This window comes from Sturnira hondurensis, unplaced genomic scaffold, assembly GCF_014824575.4.
Source record: "Sturnira hondurensis isolate 20B ecotype Veracruz unplaced genomic scaffold, ASM1482457v3 Scaffold0023357, whole genome shotgun sequence".
Classification (NCBI taxonomy): domain Eukaryota; kingdom Metazoa; phylum Chordata; class Mammalia; order Chiroptera; family Phyllostomidae; genus Sturnira; species Sturnira hondurensis.
Genome location: NW_028095988.1, coordinates 3,483,338 through 3,509,960, shown reverse-complemented (window position 1 = coordinate 3,509,960; position 26,623 = coordinate 3,483,338). Strand labels below are relative to the sequence as shown.

The following is a 26,623-nucleotide window of genomic DNA, read 5'->3' as shown; positions in this document are numbered from 1 at the left end:
TAGGGATCAAACTCGCTACCTTTGTTGAACGGGATAAAGCTCCAAGCAACTGAGCCATCTGGCCAGAGTACAGAGATGTTCTTTTAAAATACATTAGGAACCCCTAGAAAGGTAGGCAAAAGATACCTACAAACCTTTTACTGTATCTCATATCATACTTATGCCAATTCCCTATACAGTATGCTGAAAACATTTTTTCTCTTAGAAAGAAAAAAAAATGGCACTGACAATGCAAAAGGATTCATGGTTAGGCCTTAGAATTTCCAACTACTTACTGTTTCAAAGCTGCCTTTATGCATCAAATCAATGGGTGGCCGGAATAGATCTGCAAGGGTAGTTAGTTTCTTGTCTATGGCTCCTCCATTTCTTAATTCCTGTTCTTGCCGAACTGCAACACAGGAGAATGAGAAAGTTTCAATTACATAAAATAAAAGGCATAAATCTTGCAATACAAAAACTGCGAGTATCAATTGTAAAAATTGCTTAACTTCAAATGCAAATATTAAATGCTGATTCTGAAAATAATACAAAGTGAATGAGTTTTAAGATTTGGTGGTAGCTTTCTGCCCAATGGTAAAGATAAAAGCAGAAATTTATATAGAGACACAATCAAAATATTTCCTTCACATATTCAAAACTAACTTTTAGTATATGAGAAAACTTTGAACTCCATTTATCTGGCTCTGAAGGTGATCCTAATTTACCTGTTGTTTCTAGCTATATTCCCAATCTTTAAAATTGGCAGGGCACAGGATTCCCTGGAAGACCTGGGTCAGTTTGGAGTCCCCTTCAACACTCCAAAGTTACAAGACCTACCTGTGCTTCAATAAGCTCATTACAAATCAACTACAAAATCAAACACAGTCCATGAGTTTCTCACATATCCTCTAAACATAACTATTTTCTCCTTTAAAATCCCATTGCTAAACCAGTATGAATGCCTCTGAAGGGGTAAGGTCAAGATCCTCATTCTAACTTATTCCACAGGAAAATATAAACCTATTCTAAACAACTATAGCCAAAATATTAATACTGGGGCTGCTTGGAGTGGTGTTTTTCTTTATTTTTCAATTCCCTTACAATAACCATTTTCACTGTGGCCTTTCATTGACAGATATCAGGATCTTGACGCAAATCAGTTTTTTATTTCATGACAGTATTTAAGTGCCCATTGAGAAGCTGATTAATTTTGTAAATTACCTGATTTTTATATTATCTCCATTTCTTTTATTCTTCTATCAACAAGTAGGTTAAAATTTGGAACAGCTCAGCTCTGAGGGAATTAATAAAAATCACAGACGGAATTCATAATTTTATTTTAAAAGTATATTTTATTGATTATGCTATTACAATTCTCCCTTTATCCCCCCTCCACCCCCCTCCAGCATTACCCACCTTAGTTCATGTGCATGGGTTGTAAATATAAGTTGAGTTCTGTTTCCTATACCATTTTTTACCTCTCTCCATCTATTTAATGCCTATCTACCAATTATGCTTATTCTTCCCTGTACCTTTTAACCCCCACTTCTCCTTCCCCTCCCCACCGAAAACCATCCCTATAATATTCATTTCTGATTTTGTTCTTGTTCCTAGTTGTTTGCTTAGTTTTTTTTTTTTAGGTTCAGTTGTTGATAGTCGTGAGTTTGTTGTCATTTTACTGTTCATATTTTTTATCTTCTTTTTCTTAGATAACTCCCTCTAATATTTCATATAATAAGGGCTTGGTGATGATGAACTCCTTTACCTTGACCTTACCTGGGAAGCACTTCATCTGCCCTTCCATTCTAAATGATAGCTTTGCTGGATAGAGCAATCTTGGATGTCGGTCCTAGCCTTTCATAACTCAGAATACTTCTTTCCAGCCCCTTCTTGTCTGTAACGTTTCTTTTGAGAAATGAGCTGATAGGTAGCCTTATGGGAATTCCTTTGTAGGTAACACTTTCCTTGTCCCTTGCTGCTTTTAAGATTCTCTCTTTGTCTTTAATCTTGGGTAACTTAATGATGATGTGCTTCAGTGTGTTCTTCTTTGGGTCCAACGTCTTTGGGACTCTCTTGGCTTCTTGGAAGTCTATTTTCTTCACCAGACTGGGGAAGTGTTCCTCCATTATTTGTTCAAATAACTTTTCAATTTCTTGCTGCTGTTCTTCTCCTTCTGACACCCCTGTAATTCGGATATTGGAACATTTCAAGTTATCAAAGAGGTTTGTATAAGCCTCTCTTCACTTTTTTGAATTCTTGTTTCTTCATTTTCTTCTGATTGGATGTTTATTTCTTCCTTTTGTTCCAAACTGTTGATTTGATTCCTGGTTTCCTTCCCATCACCGATGGTTTCCTGAATATTTTCCTTTATTTCATTTTGGAAATCTTTCATCTGTTCTTCCATTTTGTAACCAAGCTCAATCAGTTCTGTGAGCATTTTCATTACCAGGGCTCTGAACTCTCCACCAGATAGATTGGCTATCTCCTCCTTGCTTAGCTGTTTCTGGGGTTTTGCTTTGGTCTTTCATTTGGGCCATACTTCTTTGTCTTAGCACACCTAATAAGTTGTAAGGGGGCGGGGCCTTGGGTATCCACCAAGGCAGGGCAACCCTCCTTGCTATGCTGTGGAGCTGCCTGTGGGGGGCGGCTAGAGAGGGAACAATGCAGCTCGCCTCCTCATGGCTAGTGCACTTTCCAACAGACTCTCATGTGAGACTGGGAGTTTCTCCAAACCACCGTATCCAGAGTCAACTGTGAGTCTGTTTCTCCTTAAGTCAGTCCGGCTCGTAGGGCGTGCTGCCTTTCTCTCAGCCAGCCCTGTAAGTCCCCTTGTTTTGGATTCTCTCCAACTGCTGCCTTATCGGTCTGGTTGTTATATTTACTGTTTCTTTAATTCTGTGGTTGTCAGAGTTCCATGCAATTTGATTTTCTGGCACTTCTAGTTGTTTATTGATTTTAGATTGGTTGTTATCCTCCTTTTGGTTGTGTGAGCAAGCAAAGGGTTTCTACCTATGCCACCATCTTGGCAGGAAATCTAATAATTTTACTTAAAAAAATTTTTTTAAATATTTATTTATTTATCTTTAGAGGGGAAAGGAAGGAGAGAGGAAGAGAAACATCAATGTATGGTTGCTTCTTGTGCATCCCCTGCTGGGAACTGGTCCCTGCCAGGAANATTTGATTTTCTGGCACTTCTAGTTGTTTATTGATTTTAGATTGGTTGTTATCCTCCTTTTGGTTGTGTGAGCAAGCAAAGGGTTTCTACCTATGCCACCATCTTGGCAGGAAATCTAATAATTTTACTTAAAAATTCTTTTTAAAATATGTATTTATTTATCTTTAGAGGGGAAAGGAAGGAGAGAGGAAGAGAAATATCCTCTTCCTCTCTCCTTGTGCATCCCCTGCTGGGAACTGGTCCCTGCCAGGAACTGGCCTGCAACCCAGGCATGTGCCCTGACTGGGAATCGAACCACAATAATCTGGTTCGCAGGCCCGCGCTCAATCCACTGAGCTACACCAGCCAGGGCTTAAAAAATTTTTTTATTTAGCTCTAGCTGGTGTGGCTCAGTGGATTGAGTGCTAGCCTGTGAACCAAAGGGTCGAGGGTTTGATTCCCAGTCACAGTACATGCCTGGGTTGAGGAACATATCTCCATAAGAAGGTGCACAAGAGACAACCACACATTGATGTCCTTCTTTCTCCCTCCCTTCCCCTATCTCTAAAATGAAATAAAATATTTTTAAAAATATACTGATTGATTTTAGAGAGGATGGGAAATGAGGTGGAGAGGGAGGCAGGAAAAGGGGAGAGAAAGAGAGAGAGGGGTGGGGAGAGAGAAAAAAACATCGGTTTGTTGCTCTACCCATCCATGTACTCACTGGTTGCCTCCTGTGTGTGCCCTGAACAGGAATTGAACCCACAAACTTGCCATACCAGGACACTACTCTAATCAAATGAGCTACCTAGCCAGGGCATAATTTTACTTTTTCAATAGGTGAGTCCTCAAAGTAATTAGACATCATATTAATAATTTTTTCTTTTTTAAGATAAAGTATCTGAAACAAACTAAGATCCTGACCTATGGGGAAGTTATGAGTGCTTTTCCACGTTGTGCTTTTACATGCGGGAGAGAAGGGGGAGAGGAAAGGAGAAGACAAAGATGGAGAGAGAAAGAAGCAGAGAAAGATATATAGGGGATAAAATAATCCATAGATACCTACTAGTTTCAGTTTGAAAATCCCGGAAACCATCGAATATTGAACGTGCAGGCCGCCGTCTTTTAGGAGCTTTAAAGGGAAAAACAGAATTGATACAAAAATTTAAACATTGATTTTGAAACAATTCTAAAAACTTCCTTATCTATAGTAATTCTTGTTTTGAAACACTCAGATTCATAATGGTGGTCTCCTTCAAAAAATAAAGTATTTTGCACGGGGTGGGGGCTGAGATGAGAGTAAAAGACAGAAAACTGCACTTAAAAATAATTAAATAAAAAATAAAGTATTTTAAAACTTTCAAGTCATTCATACATAATTAACTCAACCATCTTCAGCTCAACCATCTTGTTTTACAAATTAGAAAATTAAGGCCCAGTTAAGGAGACTTGACCAAACCTCTGTAAAAGACAGGAAGAAAGATTTTTAAGGATGACTCCCAAAGGAGATGAAGCTACAAATGCTGCCAATATCTAATTCAGGTTAGCCTAAGGAAGCAATTTTCAACCAGTGCCACAAGAATTTTTAAAATACCTGACTATTTAGTCAGGGGCACTGACCTCTTTTCTCCCTTAGACTGTCAAATAAAAAAATGACAACAGCCAATACAACATTAGCCACCTTGTGTGAGTGAATCAAAATTATACCACTTTTTTTTGGTCAGCTCAGCAAAACATAGTTTTTGGTGTACCACAGTCTTAATAGTTAGTTTACATGGACCAGAGATGAAAAGGTTGAAAATCACTGGCCTAAGGGATCTGATTACCCTTTGGTATAACACTTAGTGAGTTCCAAACCATACTTAAAAACTACTTTTTAGTAAATGGATATACATGTAAAATTATAAATACCAAAATACATTTTTAACTTTGGAAGAAAAATTATTCCAGTTAGTAACATAATAGTTTAATAACAGAAAAGTGAATAGAACCAAGGTCTTCTGATACCCCTTGCACTGTGTCTATTATCCAACCCTGAAGTATTTTACAGATAAAGTCTAAAAAGCAATAGTCACAATGTTATTTTCCTGTTTGTATGTGTTTTCAAACATAAAAAAATTTGCCAGATCATTTATATCTATTACAGTAAATAAGGACATTTAATGACTCCGACCATGGGTAATAGTCATTAAGTTCACTTACTGCATTCCTGGCTAACATGTAACCAGAACAATACTCCACATTAATAAATGATGATTACTAGTAAGATTAGATAGAAGGTATAAAAGTCCCTGACCCCACATCAAAGCATCTATGTCAATAGCCTGTGTTTGTTATTATATAGGATAATTCTTTCTATCTAAGAACTATTAAGAGAAAAAAATGCAGAAAGAACCACATGTAAAAAATCTCATTTTTATTTAAATTTTATTTTATTATCTGGCCTTATATCATTTATGCACATACTTGTATTAAGGATTTATATTAAAAAATCATAATATCCCTAGCAAAGGGATTTGGTTAAAAATAGAAACTTCCATGTTTTAGTTTTAATTTTTTAAACTTATATTAACTTTTGGTTGTATTACATTTATTTAAATTGAAAGTTTTAGAAATTTAAATACTCCATCATTTCCCTCTTCCATTCCTTTATAAAGAATTGAGGAATGTTATTCTTTTCAATCCTGGAACTATTTTTAATCAAGAGGTCCTATTTCTAATGTATGTTTCTAGCAGGTTTAACAGTCTTTCAAGAATGCCTTCTTAAAACTCTTTATCAGATACCATAATAATTAAGGAAGTAAGAGTAGGTTAGGGTAAAACGGAACAGCTACCTAAGTAAGACAGCATGTTATTATTGGGCAGGTAGTTTTCATACACTTTTAAATTGCCAATGGCCTGCTCCTCTCCCACTCTCCCTTTCTCCCCCAACCCACCCACCCTCAATTTAGCCCTTCTCTATCAGACAGAGATCTATCTCCTAGCTCTCTCTAGGAGGGATTCTCACTAGTTCCTCTTATTCCTAGCCTTCTACCCAACCCCTTTTATTTCGTGGGCTCAATAACCTGTTCCCAACTGCTTCCTCTTTATTTATCCTACGTCTTCAAGAACCCCTCCAGAGCACAGCACCTCTGGCCCTAGAACATTACTCCTGTCTACCTCTTCAGTATGTGGTCTCCTGACTCTTCCAGACCATCTGCTAGAAACCAAACATCAGTCCTCTGTACTCTGACTCTGTTGCCTACATGATAGGAGTGCTGGTCACTGGGGCTAAAGAGGCTAACCAACAAAGAGCTAAAAGGAGCTTCATAGTTAGGAGGGTAGGGCAGGTGGAGAAAAAAATGTAGTGAGAAGAGTGACATTTTCACAAATCTGTTAACATCTGCCTTAAGAGAATGTATCTGAATTTTTGGATGTGCTTCTGCATTCTGTTCTGCCATCTGCTGCTATTCCTTTAGTTCACATGTATGAAGAAAATTAAAATTCAATTTTACATAGATACATAGTTGTAAAAAGGAGCATTTTAATAGTATTTTAAGATAATTGTAAATATTCTCCTCTGATACTAGACCAAAAATCAACCAGTGGAAGTTTCTTAAAGATCAGTTGAAATGCAGACTCTAAAATCTTATCAATGAACTTTTCATATGCTGTTCCATTAAAATCTATAGGTCTATGTGGTAGGCAGCCCCTAACATGGACCCCAATTATCCCTATCTTTCAAAATTCATAACTGTGTCTGAGTAACTTGAGTATGAGCAGGATGAAACAGAATGTGGCAGAGGTGACAGGCCTGGATGGTATGTCACTTCCAATATTAGATTTAAAAAGATGGTGGCGCCTTGGCTGGCGTGGTTCAGTGGATTGAGCACTGGCCTGTGAACCAAAGGGTCACTAGTTCAATTCGCAGTCAGGGCACACGCCTGGGTTGTAAGCCAGGTCCCCAGTGTGGGGCTCGGGAGAGGCAACCACACATTGGGGAAAAAAAAAAAGATGATGGCTTGTACCTTGGGATGTCCTCTCTGGCTCTCTCATTTGCTCTATGGTAACAACCTGATGTCTCCAACCAACAGTAACACAAGCAGGCTCAGAAAGAGAGATCCCCCTCTATTCAAGCTATGTAAGATGACTGTAGACCTGGCTGATACCTTGATTACACCCTTGTGAGGGACCTTAGCCAAAGGCACCTGGCTAAGCCACACCTGAATCCCTGATCCACAGAAACTGAGAAATAACAAATGTCTGGTGTTTCAGAATACTCAATTTGTTACACAACAATACATATTTAATCTCTCTGTGCAATCCGCCATACCATATGAATAGATCTTTTACCCAGGCACAATTCTGTAATATCATGCATTGGCCTTTTGAAAATATTTGTTCAATGAGTTGTTGACCATTTCATTACATAATCTTTTAATAATCACCATCTGTTAATGTCACCAATAATATCATCAGAAAGTTGTTAAGTAGTGACATGTTATCAAGCTCACAATTGTGTATATAAACTTTCTAAAATTCCAATTTCTGCCTGAAAGATTTTTTAAAAAAATCACCGGTAACAAATGATATCAGTTGTTTGCATTGAAGTAGAAACAGGTTTTGTTCATTTTCAAACAAAATGTCTGCCACCCAGACCCATGTAGCTCAGTTGGTTGGGCATCCTTTCGAAAAGCAAAAGGTCATGAGTTCAATTCCCAGCCAGGGCACATGCCTGAGTTGTGGCTTTGGTCTCCAGCTGGAGTGCACATGAGAGGCAACTGATTGATGTTTCTCTCTCACATTGATGTTTTGATGTTTCTCGCCCTCTCTTTCTCCTTCCCTTCCCCTCTCTAAAAATAAACACATAAATTTTTTTTAAAGTCTGCCAAATGTCTAGATCTAAATAACTATAAGCCTGTCTGAAAGAAAAAAAACGAAGAAACAAATGGGACTATAACAGACTAAGAAGGTTTTGCATAGCAAATGAAATCATCAATAAACAAAAAAGACAATATACTGAATGGGAGAAGATATTCACCAGTGATACACCTGTTAAGGGGTTAACGCCCAAATTTTATAAAGAACTCATACAACTGGACACCAAAATAAAAAAGAGACAACCCAATTAAAAAATGGACAGGACCTATGAATAGAAACTTATCCAAAGAGGACACACAGATAGCCAACAGACATATTAAAATAGGCTAAATATCACTAATCATCAGAAAAATGCAAATTAAAACCACAACATATCACCTCACAACCTGTCAGAATGGCTATTAACAATAAATCCACAGTCTTGGCTGGTGTGGATCAGTGGATTGAGCACCTGCCTGAAATTGGAAAGGTCACTGGTTTGATTCCCCATTAAGGTACATGCTTAGGTTGTAGGTCAGGTCCCCAGCTGGGGGATGGGGGTGGGGGCTGTGTGAGAGGCAACCAATCAATGTTTCTCTAGCACATAGGTGTTTTTCTCCCCTTTTCCACTCTTTACTCTCTCTCTAAAAAATAAATAAAATCTTAAAAAAATAAAACAATAAATCCACAAACAGCAAGTACTGGCAAGGATGTGGAGAATAGGGAACCCTCCTCTACTCTTGGTGGGAATGAAAGCTGGGGTAGCCACTATGGAAAACAGTATGGAGGCTCCTCAAATTTTTAAAAATGCAACTTACTTATTACCCAGAAATTCTATTTCTGGGTATGCATCTAAAGAAACCCAACACACTAATTCAAAAGAATATATAATATGCACCCTGTGTTCATTACAAAGTTATTTACAATAGCCAAGTTATAAAGGCAATCCAAATGACCATCAACAGCCAAGTGGATAAAAAACCTTAGTGCGAGCGCAAACACACACATGCAAAACGAAATATTACTCAGCCATAAAAAAAAGTATGAAACCTTACCATTTGAGACAGCACAGATGGACTGAGGGGGTATTATGCTAAGTAAAAGTCAGAGGAAGACAAATACCATCTAATTTTACTTATGTGTGGTAACTAAGGAACAAAATAAATGAACAAACAACATTAAAACAGACATACGGACACAAAAAACAGACTGATGGTTGCCAGAGGAAAGGAACTTGGGTAACTGGGTGAAAATGGTGATGGGATTAAGAAGGACAAACTGGTACTTACAAAACAGTCATAGAGACAAAAAGTCTAACACGGTATAATTCAGTAATACTGTAATACCTATATATGTGGTATCAGGTGGGCACTGGATATATTGGGGGAAACATTTGGTAAAGTATAGGATTATCTAACCACTATGCTGTATACCTGAAACTAATACATAATACTGACTGTAAACTGTAATTGGTAAATAAAATTCAAAATAAAAGAATGGAATAAATTAAAAAATATCTATAGCTTGTCAGCAATCTACATAGAAAATAATGTTCCATTAAAAAAAAGCAGCTAATTTAGCTTACAACTCAAACTATTGTATAAGAACTTTTCCTTAACCCTTGACAGGTAGTTCAGTTAGTTAGTTCATCATCTTGATATGCTAAAGTTGCACGTTCCATCCCTGGTCAGGGCACATACAAGAATCAACCAATGAATGGATAAATAAGTGGAACAACAAGTCAATGTTTCTCTCCATCTATCTTTCTAAAATCAATCAATCAACCAACAATCAAGGATTTTAACTTTCCTTGGACTTCTGGCCAAGACGGAGGCATAGGTAGATATTCTTTGCTTCCTCGTATAAGCAAAACAAGAATGACAAATTTAAAAACAAAAAGCAACCAAAACTGCAAGAAAATCAAACTGTATGAAGTCAAACAACCAAGGAGTTAAAAAAGAAACATTCATCCAGACTGGCAGAAGGAGTGGAGACAGGCAGCCAGGCCAGAGAGGACACGAGGCACGGTGATGGAACAGGCAGGTGAGGTGGCAACTGGCGTACCAGGGGTGGGCAGTCCCACATTTGCGTTTGGATAAACCAGGAGGAACAATTGGGGAGTGAGACAGACTGTGCAACCCAGGGTTCTAGTGTAGGAAACCACAGCCTCAGAACCTCTGGCTGTAAAAACCTATGGGGTTTGGGGTGGCAAAAGAAACTCCCAGCCTCATAGGACAGTTTGTTGGAGAGACTCACAAGTTCCTAGAACATACACAAACCCACCAACCCAGAAATCAGCACCAAAAGGGCCCAATTTGCTTGTGGGTAGCAGCGGAAGTGACTGAAAGCCAGCCAACAGCTGAGCAAGCAGCATTGTTCCCTCTCTGGCCCCTCCCGCACAGAGAGCACCACAATGTAGTAACATGGGTTGCCCCATCCTGGTGAATACTTAAGGCTCTGCCCTTTATACCTAACAGGTGTACCAAGAGAAAGAAATATGGCCCAAATAAAAGAACAGATCAAAACTCCAGAAAAAAAAAAATAAGTGACAACGAGACAGCCAACCTATCAGATGCAGAGTTCAAACCACTGGTAATCAGGGTGCTCACAGAATTGGTTGAATACAGATGTAATACAGAGAAAGAAATGAAGGCTATGAAAAGTGAAATAAAGAAAAATATATAGGGAAACAACAGTGAAGAGAAAGAAACCAGGACTCACATCAACGATTTGGACCAGAAGGAAGAAACAAACATTCAACTAGAACAGAATGAAAAAACAAGAATGCAAACAAATGAGGCGAGGCTTAGGAACTTCAGGACAACTTTAACTGTTCCTATGTCCAAATCATAGGGGTACCAGAAGGAGAAAAAGAAGAGCAAGAAATTGAAAACTTACTTAAAAAAATGATGAAGAAAAACTTCCCCAATCTGGCAAAGGAAACAGACTTTTAGGAAGTCCAGCAACCCCTAAAGAAGTTGGACCCAAGAAGGAACATACCAAGACATATAATTTACCCAAGATTAAAGACAAGGAGAGAATCTTAAAAGCAGCAAGGGACAAGGAAAGTGTTATCTACAAAGGAATTCCCATAAGGCTACCTATCAGCTCATTTCTCAAGAGAAACCTTACAGCCCTGGCTGGTGTAGCTCAGTGGATTGAGCGCGGGCCTGCGAACCAGACGATCAAGGTTCGATTCCCAGTCAGGGCACATGCCTGGGTTGCAGGCAAGTTCCCAGGAGGGACCAGTTCCCAGCAGGGGATGCACAAGAAGCAACCATACATTAATGTTTCTCTTCCTCTCTCCTTCCCTTCCCCTCTAAAGATAAATAAATAAAATATTAAAGAAAAAAAAAGAAACCTTACAGAGAAGAAGGAGCTGGAAAGAAGTATTCTGAGTTATGAAAGGCAAGGACCTACATTTAAGATTGCTATATCCAGCAAAGCTATCATTTAGAATGGATGGGCAGATGAAGTGCTTCCCAGATAAGGTCAAGTTCAAGGAGTTCATCATCACCAAGCCCTTATACAAAATGTTAAAGGGACTTATCTAAGAAAAAGAAGATAAAAAATATGAACAGTAAAGTGAGGACAAACACAACTATCAACAACTGAACCTAAGAAAAAAGAAAAACAATGAAAACAAAAACTAAGCAAACAATTAGAACTGAACAGAATCAGAAAAATGGACATCAGATGCAAAGTTTTCAGTGGGGAAGGGGAGGGGACGAATTGGGAGGGAAAGGTACAGGGAATAAGAAGCATAATTAGTAGGCATAAAATAGATGGGGAGAGGTTAAAAATGGTATAGGAAACAGAGAACTCAAAGAACTTATGTGTACAACCCATGGACACGAAAGAGAGGGGTGGGGAATGCAGGAGGGTTGGGGATGTAGGCCAGAGGGGGGAAAAAGGAGAAAAAACTGGGAAAACTATAACAGCATAATCAATAAAATACTTAAAAAAAAGAATCACACTTTAAATTAATACTGCCCTAAAAAGAAATAATTATCTAAAAACGTCTCTTAGGTTATAATAAGTCTAATGATAGTTCAGACTCACTTCCTAACTATATAAAGTCATTCTCATCCTCCTAATGTATATCAAACAAAAAGTAAGATGAGGATTAGTGGGATTTCAAATGGGACTTCTTTTGTCTTTGTTCAACAGTAAAACAGCACAAAATCTACTTCCTGTAGTCTTCTCCATTCAAATATCCCGCCTTCTTCTTTGCAATTAAAAAAAAACACCATAAATCTTACAAGGGTATTACTCCACAGCTCTAAAAATATTTGTAACATTTATATTTTAAAAATTATTTGCTTTATTACTTCTAGTGGATTAACACAACAACTGGCTGAATTGAACAATACAGAATGCACATGTTATACTTCAATATTCAGATCTTACAGTTTTCTTCCTTCTGTATCTATGTCTGAATCTAAATGGTATATTCTTTTATTTCTTGCTACAGTAAAACCCAAAGCTAAAGATCAACCTTAAAAAAAATACTCTCAATTAAGGTGCTTTTTCAAATCAAAAGATATCACTTATATAACACTAACAAACAAAATCGAAACAGGCTCGCAGATACAGAGAACAGACTGAGAGCTGTCATAGGAAGGGGTGGGTGCTGTGTGAAAAAAGTAAAGGGATTAAGAAAAAAAGAAAATACCTCATAGACATAGACAAGAGTATGGTGATTACTAGTGGGAAAGTGGGGTGGGGAGAGGTAGCAAAGGGTAAAGGGGGGATAGAGGTGAAAGGATACCTGACTTGGGGTGATGAACACTCTATACAGATGACATATTATAGAACTGTACCCCTGAAACCTGTATTATTTTATTAAACAATGTCACCAGTAAATTCAATTTAAAAAAGGATATGGTTTATATAATTTTCTTCATCTCTCTCTCTTACAACTTACTTGTTCTCCTTTAGTCTAGTTTACCAGTAAAACTTTTTATAGGCCTTATTTCCCTGCGTTACTATTCTCAATATGTACAATGTACATTTCTATGCATTTGTCTATCCAACTAGATCGCTTTGTCTTCTCCTTTTACATATACCTATTAATACCTAAAATATCTGGCTCACAAAAAGTGTTTATTAAACTAAAATAGTAACTTTCCTTTAAGTCTGATTACACATCCTATTTTTCCCATCTTCTCTATACACCCCAGACTGATATTACATTTTTTTTGCATGGATGATATATCACTTTCTCCTTTGGTCAAAACAGGAAAACATGTCCAGAAATTAAGAAAAAGTGAAAGTAAGGCATATCACAACACTAAGAATATGGCACTCAGGTAAGGTAGGTATCCAGAACATAAAAGTAACTGGAGTCTTTTTCTCTAGTGACACAATGATTAGTTTTCTTTACAAGGCAGCAGTTTCAAATTGTCCTCCCTTTGGCCTGCAGTTGGTATTTGTACCAACTTTTTAGTCTGGTTCACTCCTCAGAACAACCAATTATACACCTTTCCTGAGAAGAGGCCACAAGATAAGAACTGACTATACACTTAAAGTAACAATCTGAGCAAGCCTTCGTATCTTTCGATAGTTTCATTAGAATCCTAAAGGTAAAAACGAAGTCAAATAAAGCCAAGAAAAAAAGGAGAACTTACCACCAAACAAAGGTTCTGGTTCCACCAATATTTCCTGTTTTTGAGGAATTGGGGCACGAACTTCTTCTCTATTCAAAAAAAGTGAGAAAATACCAAAATGAAGTGGTTTTGCTACCTATTCTTTCTGTAACCATTGTGAGTGCATTCAAATTAATAAATAATGAACACCAGACTTAACTTTCAGGAACCACTATGGTGAATACTGTTTCCATATAGAGATCAATTGGAATTAAAGTACAAGGTAATTCAAATGATTTATAAAGAAAGAGGACAAAGTATTTCCCCTTCCCAGTCAAGTTCCCTGCCCTACATTCTTTCCAAAAAGGGGGGAAGGCAAGCATTAATTTAAAAAAATATCAGGACTTTGGCTAGAGTGTCATCCTAATACAACAAGGTTGTGGGTTCTATCTCCCCTCAGGATACGTACAAGAATCAACCAATGGCCCCAATTGGTGTGGCTCAGTTGGCTGGGTATCATTGTTTTTTTAAAAATATATTTTATTGATTATGCCATTACAGTTGTATTATTTCCCCCCTTCATTCCCCTCCACCCTGCACACCCCTCCCCCACCACCCCCCCTTTAGTTTATGACCACGTGTCTCAACTTCTTTAGATTCTATATTTCCCACACTATTCTTGCCCTCCCCCTATTTTATACCTACTGTCTATGCTACTTATTCTCTGTACCTTCTCCCCCTTTCTCCTCCTCCCACTCCCCTATTGCTAACCCTCCATGTGTTCTTCATTTCTATGGTTCCACTCCTGATCTAGCTGTTCTCTTGGTTTGCTTTTGTTTTAGGTGTGGTTGGTAATAAATGTGAGTTTGCTGTCCTTTCACTGTTCATCTTTTTTATCTTCTTTTTCTTATATGTAAGTCCCTTTAACATTTCATATAATAAGGGCTTGGTGATGATGAACTCCTTGAATTTGATCTTATCTGAGAAGCACTTTATCTGCCCATCCATTCTAAATGAAAGCTTTGCTGGATAAAGCAATCTTGGATGTAGGTCTTTGGATTTCATGACTTGGAATCCTTCTTTCCAGCCCCTTCTTGCCTGTAAGTTCTCTTTTGAGAAATCAGCTGACAGTCTGCTGGGAACTCCTTTGTAGGTGACTGTCCCCTTATCTCTTGCTGCTTCTAGGATTCTCTCCTTCATTTTCACCTTGGCTAATGTAATTATGATGTGCCTTGGTGTGTTCCTTCTTGGGTCCAACTTCTTTGGCACTCTCTGAGCTTTCTGGACTTCCTGGAAGTCTATTTCCTTTGCCAGATTGGGGAAGTTCTCCTTTGTTATGTGTTCAAATACGCGTTCCACTTGTGGCTGTTCCTCTTCCCCTTCTAGTACCCCTATAATTCAGATGTTGGAATGTTTAAAGATGTCCTGGAGGTTCCTAAGCCTCTCCTCATTTTTTTTTTGAATTCTTGTTTCTTCATTCTTTTCTGTTTGGTCATTTTTTCCTTCCTTCTGGTCCAGAAGATTGTTTTGAGTCCCAGTTTCCTTTCCATCAGTGTTGGTTTCCTGTGCATTTCCCTTCATTTCAATTAGTTTAGCCTTCATTTGTTCCTCTAATTTGTGACTAAAATCAACTAGTTCTGTGAGCATCCTGATCACCAGTGTTTTGAACTGTGCATCTGAAAGGTGGGCTATCTCTTGGTCACTTAGAATTATTGGCTCTGGGGCTTCAAGTTCTTCTTGAGCCATAATGTTTTGGTCTGTTCACACCTGTTAGGTATAAGGGGCAAAGCCCTAGGTGAACACCTAGGGCAAGGCGACCCAGTCACTGGGTTGCGATGCTATATATGGGGGTGGGGTCAGAGAGGGGTAATGGTGGCCCCCTCTGCTGTTTCCCAACGCTAAGGCCTGAGTAGTCTGTCTCACTGCTCACTCCTTCATCTGGTTTATCTGTGCGCGAATGTGTGACTACAGTCAGCCTGCCACCTTGAGCCCTCACTGGGTCCGCCCATTGCAACCCCATGCCTGGGATCTGTCAACTGCCGCCTGCACGCCTGGGTCTGTCTGGCCCAGTTTTCCTGCGCAACCCTGCTCCACCAGCTGCTGGCGCCGCCCCTCCTACCGGTCTGGATGAATGGTTCGTTGTTGTTGGACTTCTGTATAGTTCATTTTTCTCTGTTTTGGATGCATTTTTGTTACTAAAACTTTGTTGTCTTTAAACTTGAGTCACAGTGTTTCTACCTATGCCTCCATCTTGGCCAGAAGTCTTCATGGTTGGGTATCATTGTGAAAACACAAGGGTCACTGGTTCGATTTCCAGTCAGGGCACGTGCCCCAGTTGCAGGTTTGGTCCCCAGTTGAGGCACGTACAAAAGGCAGTCCAATTGATGTTTCTCTCTCCCATCAATGTTTCTTTTCCTCTCCTTCTCCCTCCCTTCCCCTCTAAAATTTAAAAAAAATAAAAAAGAACCCACTGATGAATGCATATATAAATGGAACAACAAATCCATGTTTATCTCTCTCCCTCTCTCTAATAATCAAAAAATATTTTTAAATGAAAACTTTGAAAATCAGGCAAAAAATTAATTGAAAAATATTGGCTTAATAAAAGCACTTTACTACCACATCAAATAAATAATTACACAGATATATTAAAATAAGCTTAACGAAACATAAAGTGAATTTTATGCTAGTTATGAAGATGGCTAACATAGGTATTACCCTGGATTATTTATTCAATAGATCCTACTATACGGAAAAGAAAAAATAATTACTCAATTTTTTAAAATTTATTTTTAGAGAGAATGGAAGGGAGGGAGAAAGAGTACGAGAGAAACATCAATTGGTTACCTCTCGCACATTCCCATCCTGAGACCTGGCCTGCCACTCAGGCATGTGTCCTGGACATCCTGGCCAGGAATCAAACCTGTGACCTTTCTGTCTGCAGGATGATGCCCAGCCCACTGAGCCACACCAGTCAGGGCAATTACTCATCTTTTAAAAGCCTATAAATTCTTAAAAGTTTATGTCTAGAGAGTTTACTAATAACCCATGTCTTCCAGTAAAAAAGGAAAAACAAAAAAACCCACATTTCGATATACTGTAAAAATGGTGTTATGTTCCTTTAAATATCAGCTTATTTTACAGTTTTAACTCTAATATTAAATTCTGCTAATTAATGTTCATGGCAAATAGCAGGTTCCAAATTTATTATCTTCCTGCTTATAATGTTAATTTAAGTTAGGCCCTTTGTTTCGGGTGTTTCTAATAGTAATAACTGAACTTAAGGCACTGTTTTTTTGATATCTAAGACTCAGAACTCTAAAATATACTTTATGAAATAAAGTATGAATATTCCTTTGTCATCAAGAACTAACATCCAGTAATCAAATAACTAGACAAAGAAATATACAGTAAGACTAATGACTAAAGGATAAAAAATAATTCAAAATTTCCCCAGTTGGTGCAGCTCAGTGGATTGAGTACCAGCCTGTGAACCAAAAGGTCACTGGTCCAATTCCCAGTCAGCGCACACACCTGAGTTGCAGGCCAGGTCCTCAGTAGGGGGCATGTAAGAGGCAACCACACATTGGTGTTTCTTTCCCTTTCTTTCTCCTTCCCTTCCCTTCTGTCTAAAAATTAAATGAAATCTTTAAAAAGAAATTCAAAATTATATTATGTATTCTTTCCTACTAGGTATCAGTCCAGTCACTGCTTAGACAAAGAATTTTAATAATCTGAAAAGACAATGTGTCTGTAAGAGGAAGCTCTATCAATCCTCTTTCATCAAAGAAAAACAGGCCCATTAACTTAAGAAAAGCAAGATTCTAAAAGATATCTTTTACCTAAATAAATATTTCCATTATTGGTATACCTCATTTTTACATTTATATATAATTATCTCAATCAGTAGTAGTCCCTATAGAGAAAGAAGTGATTAGTACATATTTGAGGGTATCTTTTCCAAGAGTTTTAACTACCTCCCAAGATGGAAAAAAGAAATGGAAAAGGTAAACTGTAAAGAGTGAAAATTATAATTTAAAAATTAGGAGCCACAATCAAATGTTAACCAATTAATAATACAAATAATCTAAGTCAAATTATAATGTAATTCAGGCCCTGAGTGCTGTAGCTCAGTTGGCTGACCGTCATCCCACAAAGAGAAAGGTTGTGGGATTGATTCCCAGTCAGGGCACACGCCTGGGTTTCAGGTTCTGTCCCCAGTTGAGGTGAGTGCGAGAGATAACCAATCGATGTTTCTCTCAAATTGATGTTTCTCTCCTTCTCTTCCCTTCCCCTCTCTCTAAAAATAAAAAAATAAAATATTTTTAAAAATTATAATGGAATTCAGTAGGGAAAGCTATTCACATATAAAAACTACTTTTAAACAATTAAAAAAACATGTTTTATATAGTGTGGACAGATGGGTTCTCCCAAACCTGCTTTGAATACCTTTTATTCAAATTTCTGTAAAGTAAAGCATGTTTTCATGATTTACATGTTATGTTGATGGAGAACAAGATACATGGCCAGCAGTGACAAGAAAAAACTTCACAAAATATTAAGAATGATCTCTGGAATTCATGCTTCATGTAGAAACACTATTACTCTAGAATCTGGAACTATATCAATAAAAGAGGCCAGAGTGTCCTGAGTGTTATTTGGCCTCTTCCATCTATGTCTAATTTAGTAAAAATAAGATCCATGTCTTTTGCCTATCCCTATTTAAGGGGATTCCTCTATTTTGTATTTCATGTTAAAAACAATGAGTGACAAAGGAGTATAAATATTAAAGTATTATTTAAGAACCTTTTAAGTTTTGGTTTATTTTATTTTTCTAAGGATTTTCATTTATTTTTAGAAAGAGGGGAAGGGAGGGAAGAAGAGGGGGAGAGAAACATCAATGTGTGGCTGCCTTCCACCACACCCCCCCGCCCCACCACTGGGGACTTGACCGGCAATCCAGGTAAGTGCCCCTATTGGGAATCAAACCAGTGACCCCCGAGTTTGCAGGCTGGCATTCAATCCACTGAGCTACACCATCCAGGCTAATTTTTTTTTAAACAAAAACAATGACTTTCCTTTGAGTAATGTTCATGTCTAATATTTTCCAAAGACTGCTGGAACTTTGCCCAAAAGATACTAATTTCAAACTCTCATTGGTATCAGATATAAAGGGCAAAAAAGAACAAATCTGCTTACCACTTATTACCATTCTCTATACAGTACAATTCCATATGCTCAAAGTGCTTCTAATAATTAACTATATGTAACTAAGGTATAAAGGACTACAATTATTTTTCAAAAATTTTTCATGGCACGGTTGCAAGTTTAATCCCTGGTCAGGACACATACAAGACTTAATTAATGAATGCATGAATAAGTAAAACAACTTACTTGATTTTTCTCTCTTCCTCTTTCTCTCTAAAATCAATTAAAAAATCTTTTTTCGTGGCAATGAAAAATGGGACAATGTAAGAAAAGCTAGCATTGGGAATCTGATCATTACTGGGCTTCACTTTTCTATCTGCTATTTAATTGCTGTGTACCTTGGGAAAATGACTATGCCTCTACTTCCTCATCTGTAAAATGTGGGTAAGGCCATCCTACAGGGTTCTTTTGAGGATTAAGTAACAGATGTGACAGGGCCTTAGTAAATTTAAAGCATGTAAGTACAAAAATGTCCATTTGACACTTTTTCAGACACTTTCAACTTACAATTTTCTTCAAAAACAGAAAATTAACCTGATAAAAATGCAACTACTTGATTTAGGCAGGAGGTTGCTCCTAATAAGAAATAATAAATCCAGCCCTGGCTGGTGTGGAGCACCGGTCTGCAAAACAAAGGGTCACCAGTTCCATTCCCAGTCAGGGCACATGCCTGCGTTGCTAGCCAACTCAGGAAGGTTCCCAGCGTGGGGTGCATGAGAGGCAACTGCATATTGATGTTTCTCCCTCCTCTTCCCCTCTGCCCTAAATAAATAAATAAATAAATAAACAAACAAAACATTTTTAAAAAGGAAAAAATAAATTCATACTCTGCGTGTGGTCTAACAGTGGAGACACTTGCTGAACTGGTACTGGGCTCTTCAGCGATTCCACCACCATCCAAAAACATGGTGACTGCCATCTCCAGATTATTGTTGCAGGCTTCAAGCATATGTTTCCCTACACTTTCACTTGCACCTGAAATATAAAAAAAAAAGGAAAGAAAAGAAAAATATTTTAAAAAGACACCTTCTTATATTCAGTTCTAATAAGAATACAGAATTCCCAAGCAAATGAGTACATTTTCCCTTTAAGAGTGAATGACTTTAGGCCCTGGCTGAGTAGCATAGTTGGTATCATCCTGATACGCCAAGGTTGTGGGTTTGATCCCCAGTCAGGGCAGGACAAACACAGAATCAGCCAAGGAATGCAAAACTAAATGAAACAACAAATCAGTGTTTTTCTCTCTCTTCCTCTAAGAAAATCAATTTAACAAATGAATGATTTTAAAAAAACTTTAAACTTCTGCACTGCTGCTATACTGTGAACATATATGAGCTAGAAAAGTAACAGCTTTAAAGATTTTATTTATTTGTTTTTAGAGAGAGGAGACGGGAAGGAGAAAGAGAGGGAGAGAAACAGTGTGGCTGCCTCTCATGAGGTGCCCCCACACACAGGTGCATGAGAGGCCCACAACCCAGACATCTGCCCTGCAGAGAATCAAATCAGTGACTCTCTGGTTCACAAGCCAACACTCAATCCACTGAACCACACCAGACAGGAGGAAAAGCAGCAGCTTTAAAATAGTAGTCTTCCTTCAATAATAAAACAAAACTAAATAAAGCATTTATCTGACTTTTCTTTAAATGGACTATGTATTTGTTAATAAGCAAAAAAAAAGATAAAGAAAAATGAAAGACTACATTCTAGAAAATTGGAAATTGTTAGAAACAATGCATTTCATTTCTATTCTTAAAAAAGTATTTTCCTTAACACCAGGAGAGAAGTGAGACAGAACATTTCTGTCAAAGATACAACTAAGTCAAAAACCTCATAAGAAATGTCAATCTTAATCATTTAAAACTGCCAGTATCAAACAAAAAAAAACCTGCCCCTATCAGCCCTGGCTGGTGTGGTTCACTGGATTGACCATTGGCCTGCAAACCAAAGGATCATTGGTTCAAGTCCCAGTCAGGGCACCTGCCGGTCAGGTCCCCAGTGGGGGGGCACACAAGTGGCAACCACACATTGATGTTTCTCTCCCTCTTTTCCCCTTTAAAAATAAATAAATAAAATCTACTTTTTAAAAAACTGCTCTATCACACATTTATGCATGTGTAATACCAGCATAGTTTGTTAGATGCAATATAAATTAGCAAAGCCTTTTAGGAAAACAATTTTACAGAATGTATCAAGAAACAAAAATAGGACTTCCGGCCAAGATGGAGGAGTAGGTGGAAACACTATGCTTCCTCGAACAACCAAGTTTATGGACAACAAAATTTTAGTAACAAAAATGCAACCAAAACACAGAAAATTAAACTGTACAGAAGTCCGAAAACAACAAACCATTCAGCCAGACTGGTAAGAGGGACAGAGTCAGCCGCTGGTGGAGCAGAGTCGGGCAGGCAAAAGTGGCCTGACCCACCCAGGAGCCCAGGCAGCAGTTGGCGGATCCCAGGTGTGGGGTGGTGGCGGGCAGACCCAGTAGGGGCACAAGGTGGCTGGCTGACCACGGTCACACATTCACATGCAGATAAGACAGGTACAGGAGCGAGCAGTGAGACAGACCACACAGGCTAAGGCCCCAGCGCTGGGAGTAAAAGCCTGAAAGCACCAATTGGAGAAACTTTCGTGAGGTGCCGGGAGAAGCTCCCAGGTTCACATAGAGTTTGTTGGAGAGACCCACAGGGTCCAGGAGGGTGTACAGGCCCACACACCTGGGAGCCAGCACCTGGGGGGCTTGGTTTGCTTGCAGGAAGCAGCAGAGGGAACCAAAATCTGAGAGAAAGCAGAACAAATGCCATTGCCCCTCTCTGACCCCGCCACCACATATAGTGTCACAACCCAGCCACTTGGTTGCCCTACCCTGGTGAACACCTAAGGCTCTGCCCCTCAAACGTAATAGGTGCAACAAGACCAAAACATTATGGCTCAAGTAGAAAAAGAGCTCAAAGCCCCAGAGCCAATACTTTTAAGCGACCAAGAAATAGCCAATTTATCAGATGCACAGTTGAAAACACTGGTGATCAGGATGCTCACAGAACTGGTTGATTTTAGTCACAAATTAGAGGAACAAATGAAGGCTAAACTAATTGAAATGAAGGGAAATGCACAGGAAACCAATAGTGATGGAAAGGAAACTGGGACTCAAAACAATTTTGTGGACCAGAAGGAAGAAAAAAATGACCAAACAGAAAAGAATGAAGAAACAAGAATTCAAAAAAAAAATGAGGAGAGGCTTAGGAACCTCCAGGACATCTTTAATAAATGTTCCAACATCTGAATTATAGGGGTACCAGAAGGGGAAAAGAAACAGCCATGAGTGGAAAACTTATTTGAACAAATAATAAAGGAGAACTTCCCCAGTCTGGCAAAGGATATAGACTTCCAGGAAGTCCAGAAAGCTCAGAGAGTCCCAAAGAAGTTGGATCCAAGAAGGAACACACCAAGGTGCATCATAATTACATTAGCCAAGGTGAAAATGAAGGAGAGAATCCTAGAAGCAGCAAGAGATAAGGGGACAGTCACCTACAAAGGAGTACCCATCAGACTGTCAGCGGATTTCTCAAAAGAGAACTTACAGGCAAGAAGGGGCTGGAAAGAAGGATTCCAAGTCATGAAATCCAAAGACCTAAAGCCAAGATTGCTCTATCCAGCAAAGCTTTCATTTAGAATGGAAGGGCAGATAAAGTACTTCTCAGATAAGGTCAAGTTCAAGGAGTTCATCATCACCAAGCCCTTACTATTAGAAATGTTAAAGGGACTTATCTAAGAAAAAGAAGATAAAAAAGATGAACAGTGAAAGGACAGCAAACTCAGTTATTAACAACCACACCTAAAACAAAAGCAAACTAAGAGGACATCTAGATCAGGAGCAGAACCATAGAAATGGAGATTACATGAAGGGTTAACAACAGGGGAGTGGGAGGAGAAGGGGGGAGAAGGTACAGAGAATAAGCAGCATAGACGGTAGGTGGAAAATAGACAGGGGGAGAGCAAGAATAGTAGGGGAAATATAGAATCTAAAGAACTTGAGACAGGTGGTCATAAACTAAAGGGGGGGAATGGTGGGGGAGGGGGTGTGCAGGGTGGAGGGGAATGAAGGGCAGAGACTTGGACAACTGTAATGGCATAATCAATAAAAAGTATTTTTTAAAAAAGGAACAAAAATACTCATTCCTTTTTTGACCTAGTAATTTAGGCTTCTAGTCAAAGGAAGACTTATTGTTTTATTATTTTTCTACATAAAATAATACATGTATATATTGCTTCTCAGTCTTTTGGCTAAGATCAAGTGTAGTGTCTGTTCTTATCAGTTTAATATGTGATACATCCTCTATTTGAGGACATTATATTAAATGGGTATTTGGAGCTGGGAGATGGAATAGGGACTTGCTCCATCCACTGCATACATTGACATGATATTGCAGTATTTCTGGGAACAATGCACTGAAAATAAATGAGTAAATAAGTAAATAAATAAATAACACAAAACATGTCCATATATATGCAGTATAACTTCATAACTTAATATGAAAAACTGAAAACATAAATGTTCAACAGTAGAATCTGAATTACAGAATCTACTTAATGAAACACTTTGTGGTCATTAAAAAGTAGCATGGGCTTTCCATTTGGGATGACTCCTTCGTACCTGAATGATGTCCCTTATAATCTACTTCACTGAGGTCTGTTAGTTGTGTGTGTGTTTTGCAAGGTGGGAGACAGAAGGAGGAAGAGGTATTCAGTAACATGGTTCTTTTTTTTTTTTGAGGCTATTGTCTCAGTACATTAAAGATAGCATTCCAGTATCTTCTGGCTTCTGTTGCTTCTAGGAAATCAGATGTTTAAGAAAAAACATTTGTATAGCAATCTGCAGTTTCTCTCCAGTTGCTTTTAAGATCTGTCTTTGGTCTTCTGCAGTTTCACTCTAATTTGTCAAGGCTTGGGATTCACTGGACTTCCACTATATGTGAGAACTGTTATTTTCTTTAAAAATTTTATTTACTTATTTTTAAAGAGAGGGGTAGGGAAGAAGACAGAAAGGGCAAGAAACATCAATCAGTTGCCTCTCCTACACACCCAACTGGGGACCCAATCTGCAATCCAGGCATGTGCCCTGAATGGGAATCAAACTGGGAATCAAGCTTTTGCAGGATGAAGTCCAACTGAGCCACACTGGTCAGGGACTTTTTGGGGGTTTTTTAAATACTCACCAGAGGATATGTTTTTTTGTTAATTTTAGAGAGACAGGAAGGGAAAGAGGGAGGAAAAAAATCGATGTAAGAGAGAAACAGTGGCTTCCCATACCGTGCACCAACTGGTCACTGAACACACAACCTTTTGGTGTACAGGGACAACACTCCAGCCAACTGAGCCACCCAGCCAGGTAAGAACTGTTATCTTTTAGCAATTCTGAAAAATTCTCAGCCTATCCTACTTAACAATGACTTTACTCCTCCAGTCACACTTATTTCCTTCCAAAACTCCAATTAGACATATGTTACAACTCTTCACTCTAGGCAGGGCTCATCTGACTTTTATCTGCTCACTGATTTTTAATTTGTTAATTTGCATACTTAGAAGTTCTATTTTTTATTTTTTTCTAATCTGCTTGATCATGATTCAGAGACCCTTACACTTCATACTCATACTTCAATATTAATTACACTTACTGGAGTTACTAAGACAAAGCGTAAACTTTCTACAATCTCTAGGGGACCACTGTCTTGTTTCTGCTGGCTCTTGCTTACTGTGGCATGGTTTTTCATGCATTTTGTCATTTTTCTGAGTGAGATCACATGTGTCTTAGAATTTTAATCTGTAGATTTTTGAATTTTGGGTTGAAGGATTTTTCAGGATATGATTTGATAGATTTTGTAAGACAACTGTGAGCACTAGCAAACAGGGACCATTTCAAATACATTCTTGACTTGAAGTTTTACAAGACCACATGGGAAATGTGACCCTGTATGAAATGTTATAAATTCTCAATGAAGATCTCTTCTGCCACTCTCCAACTACCAAGGTTAAACAATAAAGTCAGCTTTATAAAGGGGCAGAGATCTTCTTTCAGACTGCTCTCCTTAGGAGGGCCACAGGCTTTGTTTCCTGTTTCTTCTGCCCTATCACACTGTCAAAAGAGGTCAACTCAATCCAGTTCAGGTGGATTCCACCAAGATAAAGGCTTGCTTTAAATCTAGCCAATATCTGCATTTCCAATTTCATTTCATTTTTAGTCTCTATGTAGTGCTACTTTTTTGCCAGCCCAATGATACATTATGGAATAAAAATTTAATACCTATTTTATTCAGGATTTTTTCGCAGCAAGAGGGTTATCTATGATTCCTCTCTAGTTTAGCCATACTGCCAGAAAGAGAAGTGCTAACTCTACTCTTAACATCTCTATGTGTTTTCTCTACTACTATCTCCAAGGCTTTACAGCAAGCTCTTAATATGTCTTACTTAGATTACTACAGTAGGTTCCTAACTGATCATTCTATCTTCCACCTGGCTGCTGTGGTTATGTTCCAAAATACATGTCTGACTGTATCACACCCCAGTTTAAATTCTTTAATGACTTTCAGACACCTACAAAGTCCTTAAGATATGGAAAGTCTTTGTGATCGGGTCTTAGCTTATCTCTTTGGCTTTGCCTCTCCTTTTCTCCATCCCATACAATTTAGCAAAGTCACAGTGAATTGCACGTTTGGAATATCCGTATCTTCCTCATCCCTCTCTTCTACTTCAGCTGCTGGATGTATGCTCAACAATCACTCTAAGTGTTACTGTGTCAACTTGTTTGCTTAGTATTCTCTACACTACTTCCCAATTCCTATCTCTCTAATACTCCGACCCTCTGATACTACTAAGCAATAAATGTTGGTTTACTTTCTGGCTCTTCCAAGAGAAGTTCGTATTTAATTAATGAATTTTTAATAAACAATGCCAAAATGTTTCTTTATTTTAGTTCACAAAAAATTTATATAGTACATACTAGATGTATGTACCATGTTAATTCACTGGAACCTGGGAAAACCCCTAAGAGAAGGAGGTATTACTTTTTAAAAAATATATATTTCATTGACTATGCTATTACAGTTGTCCCATTTCCCTCCCTTCACTCCCCTCCACCCTGCACACCTACCTCCCACCCACATTCCCCCTTTTTAGTTCATGTCCATGTATCATACTTGTAAGTTCTTTGGCTTCTACATTTCCCATACTATTCTTACCCTCCCCCTGTCTATTTTCTACCTACCTTCTATGCTACTTATTCTCTGTACCTCCCCCCCCAACTCCCCTGTTGATAACCCTCCATATGGTCTCCATTTTTGTAGCTCTGCTCCTTTTCTATTGTTTGCTTGGTTTGTTTTCGTTTTTTTGTTTTAGGCGTGATTACTAATAATTGTGAGTTTGCTGTCATTTTATGGACATGTTTCTTATCTTCTTTTTCTCAGATAAATCCCTTTAACATTTCCTATAATAAGGGCTTGGTGATGATGAACTCCTTGAATTTGACATTATCTGAGAAGCACTTTATCTGCCCTTCCATTCTAAATGAAAGTTTTGCTGGACAGAGCAATCTTGGATGTAGGTCTTTGAATTTCATGACTTGGGATACTTCTTTCCAGCCCCTTCTTGCCTGTAAGGTCTCTTTTGAGAAATCCGCTGACAGTCTGATGGGAAGTCCTTTGTAGGTGACTGTCCCCTTATCTCTTGCTGCTTCTAGAATTCTCTCCTTCATTTTCATCTTGGCTAATGTAATTCTGATGTGCCTTGATGTATTCCTCTCCTTGGGTCCAATTTTTTTGGACTTTTTGAGCTTCCTGGACGTCTATTTCCTTTGCCAGAC

The 26,623-nt window shown here is 38.3% G+C and overlaps 1 protein-coding gene and 1 non-coding gene across 2 annotated transcripts in view; one reads left to right on the top strand and one right to left on the bottom strand.

The window, feature by feature from the left end:
* The window catches only part of UBXN7 (UBX domain protein 7), a 63,343-nt gene that overhangs the window by 23,648 nt on the left and 13,072 nt on the right, over positions 1-26,623 (bottom strand). Inside the window, exons 2-5 of the mRNA XM_037037675.1 lie at positions 19,596-19,743; positions 13,603-13,670; positions 4,200-4,265; positions 276-388 (exon numbers count right to left, since the gene is read on the bottom strand). Coding sequence (XP_036893570.1) covers positions 276-388; positions 4,200-4,265; positions 13,603-13,670; positions 19,596-19,743 — 395 coding nt within the window. The remainder of the gene's footprint in view (positions 1-275; positions 389-4,199; positions 4,266-13,602; positions 13,671-19,595; positions 19,744-26,623) is intronic.
* On the top strand, positions 23,033-23,223 carry LOC118980985 (U2 spliceosomal RNA). Its single transcript, XR_005065242.1, has one exon. It is a non-coding gene; the product is annotated as a U2 spliceosomal RNA (small nuclear RNA).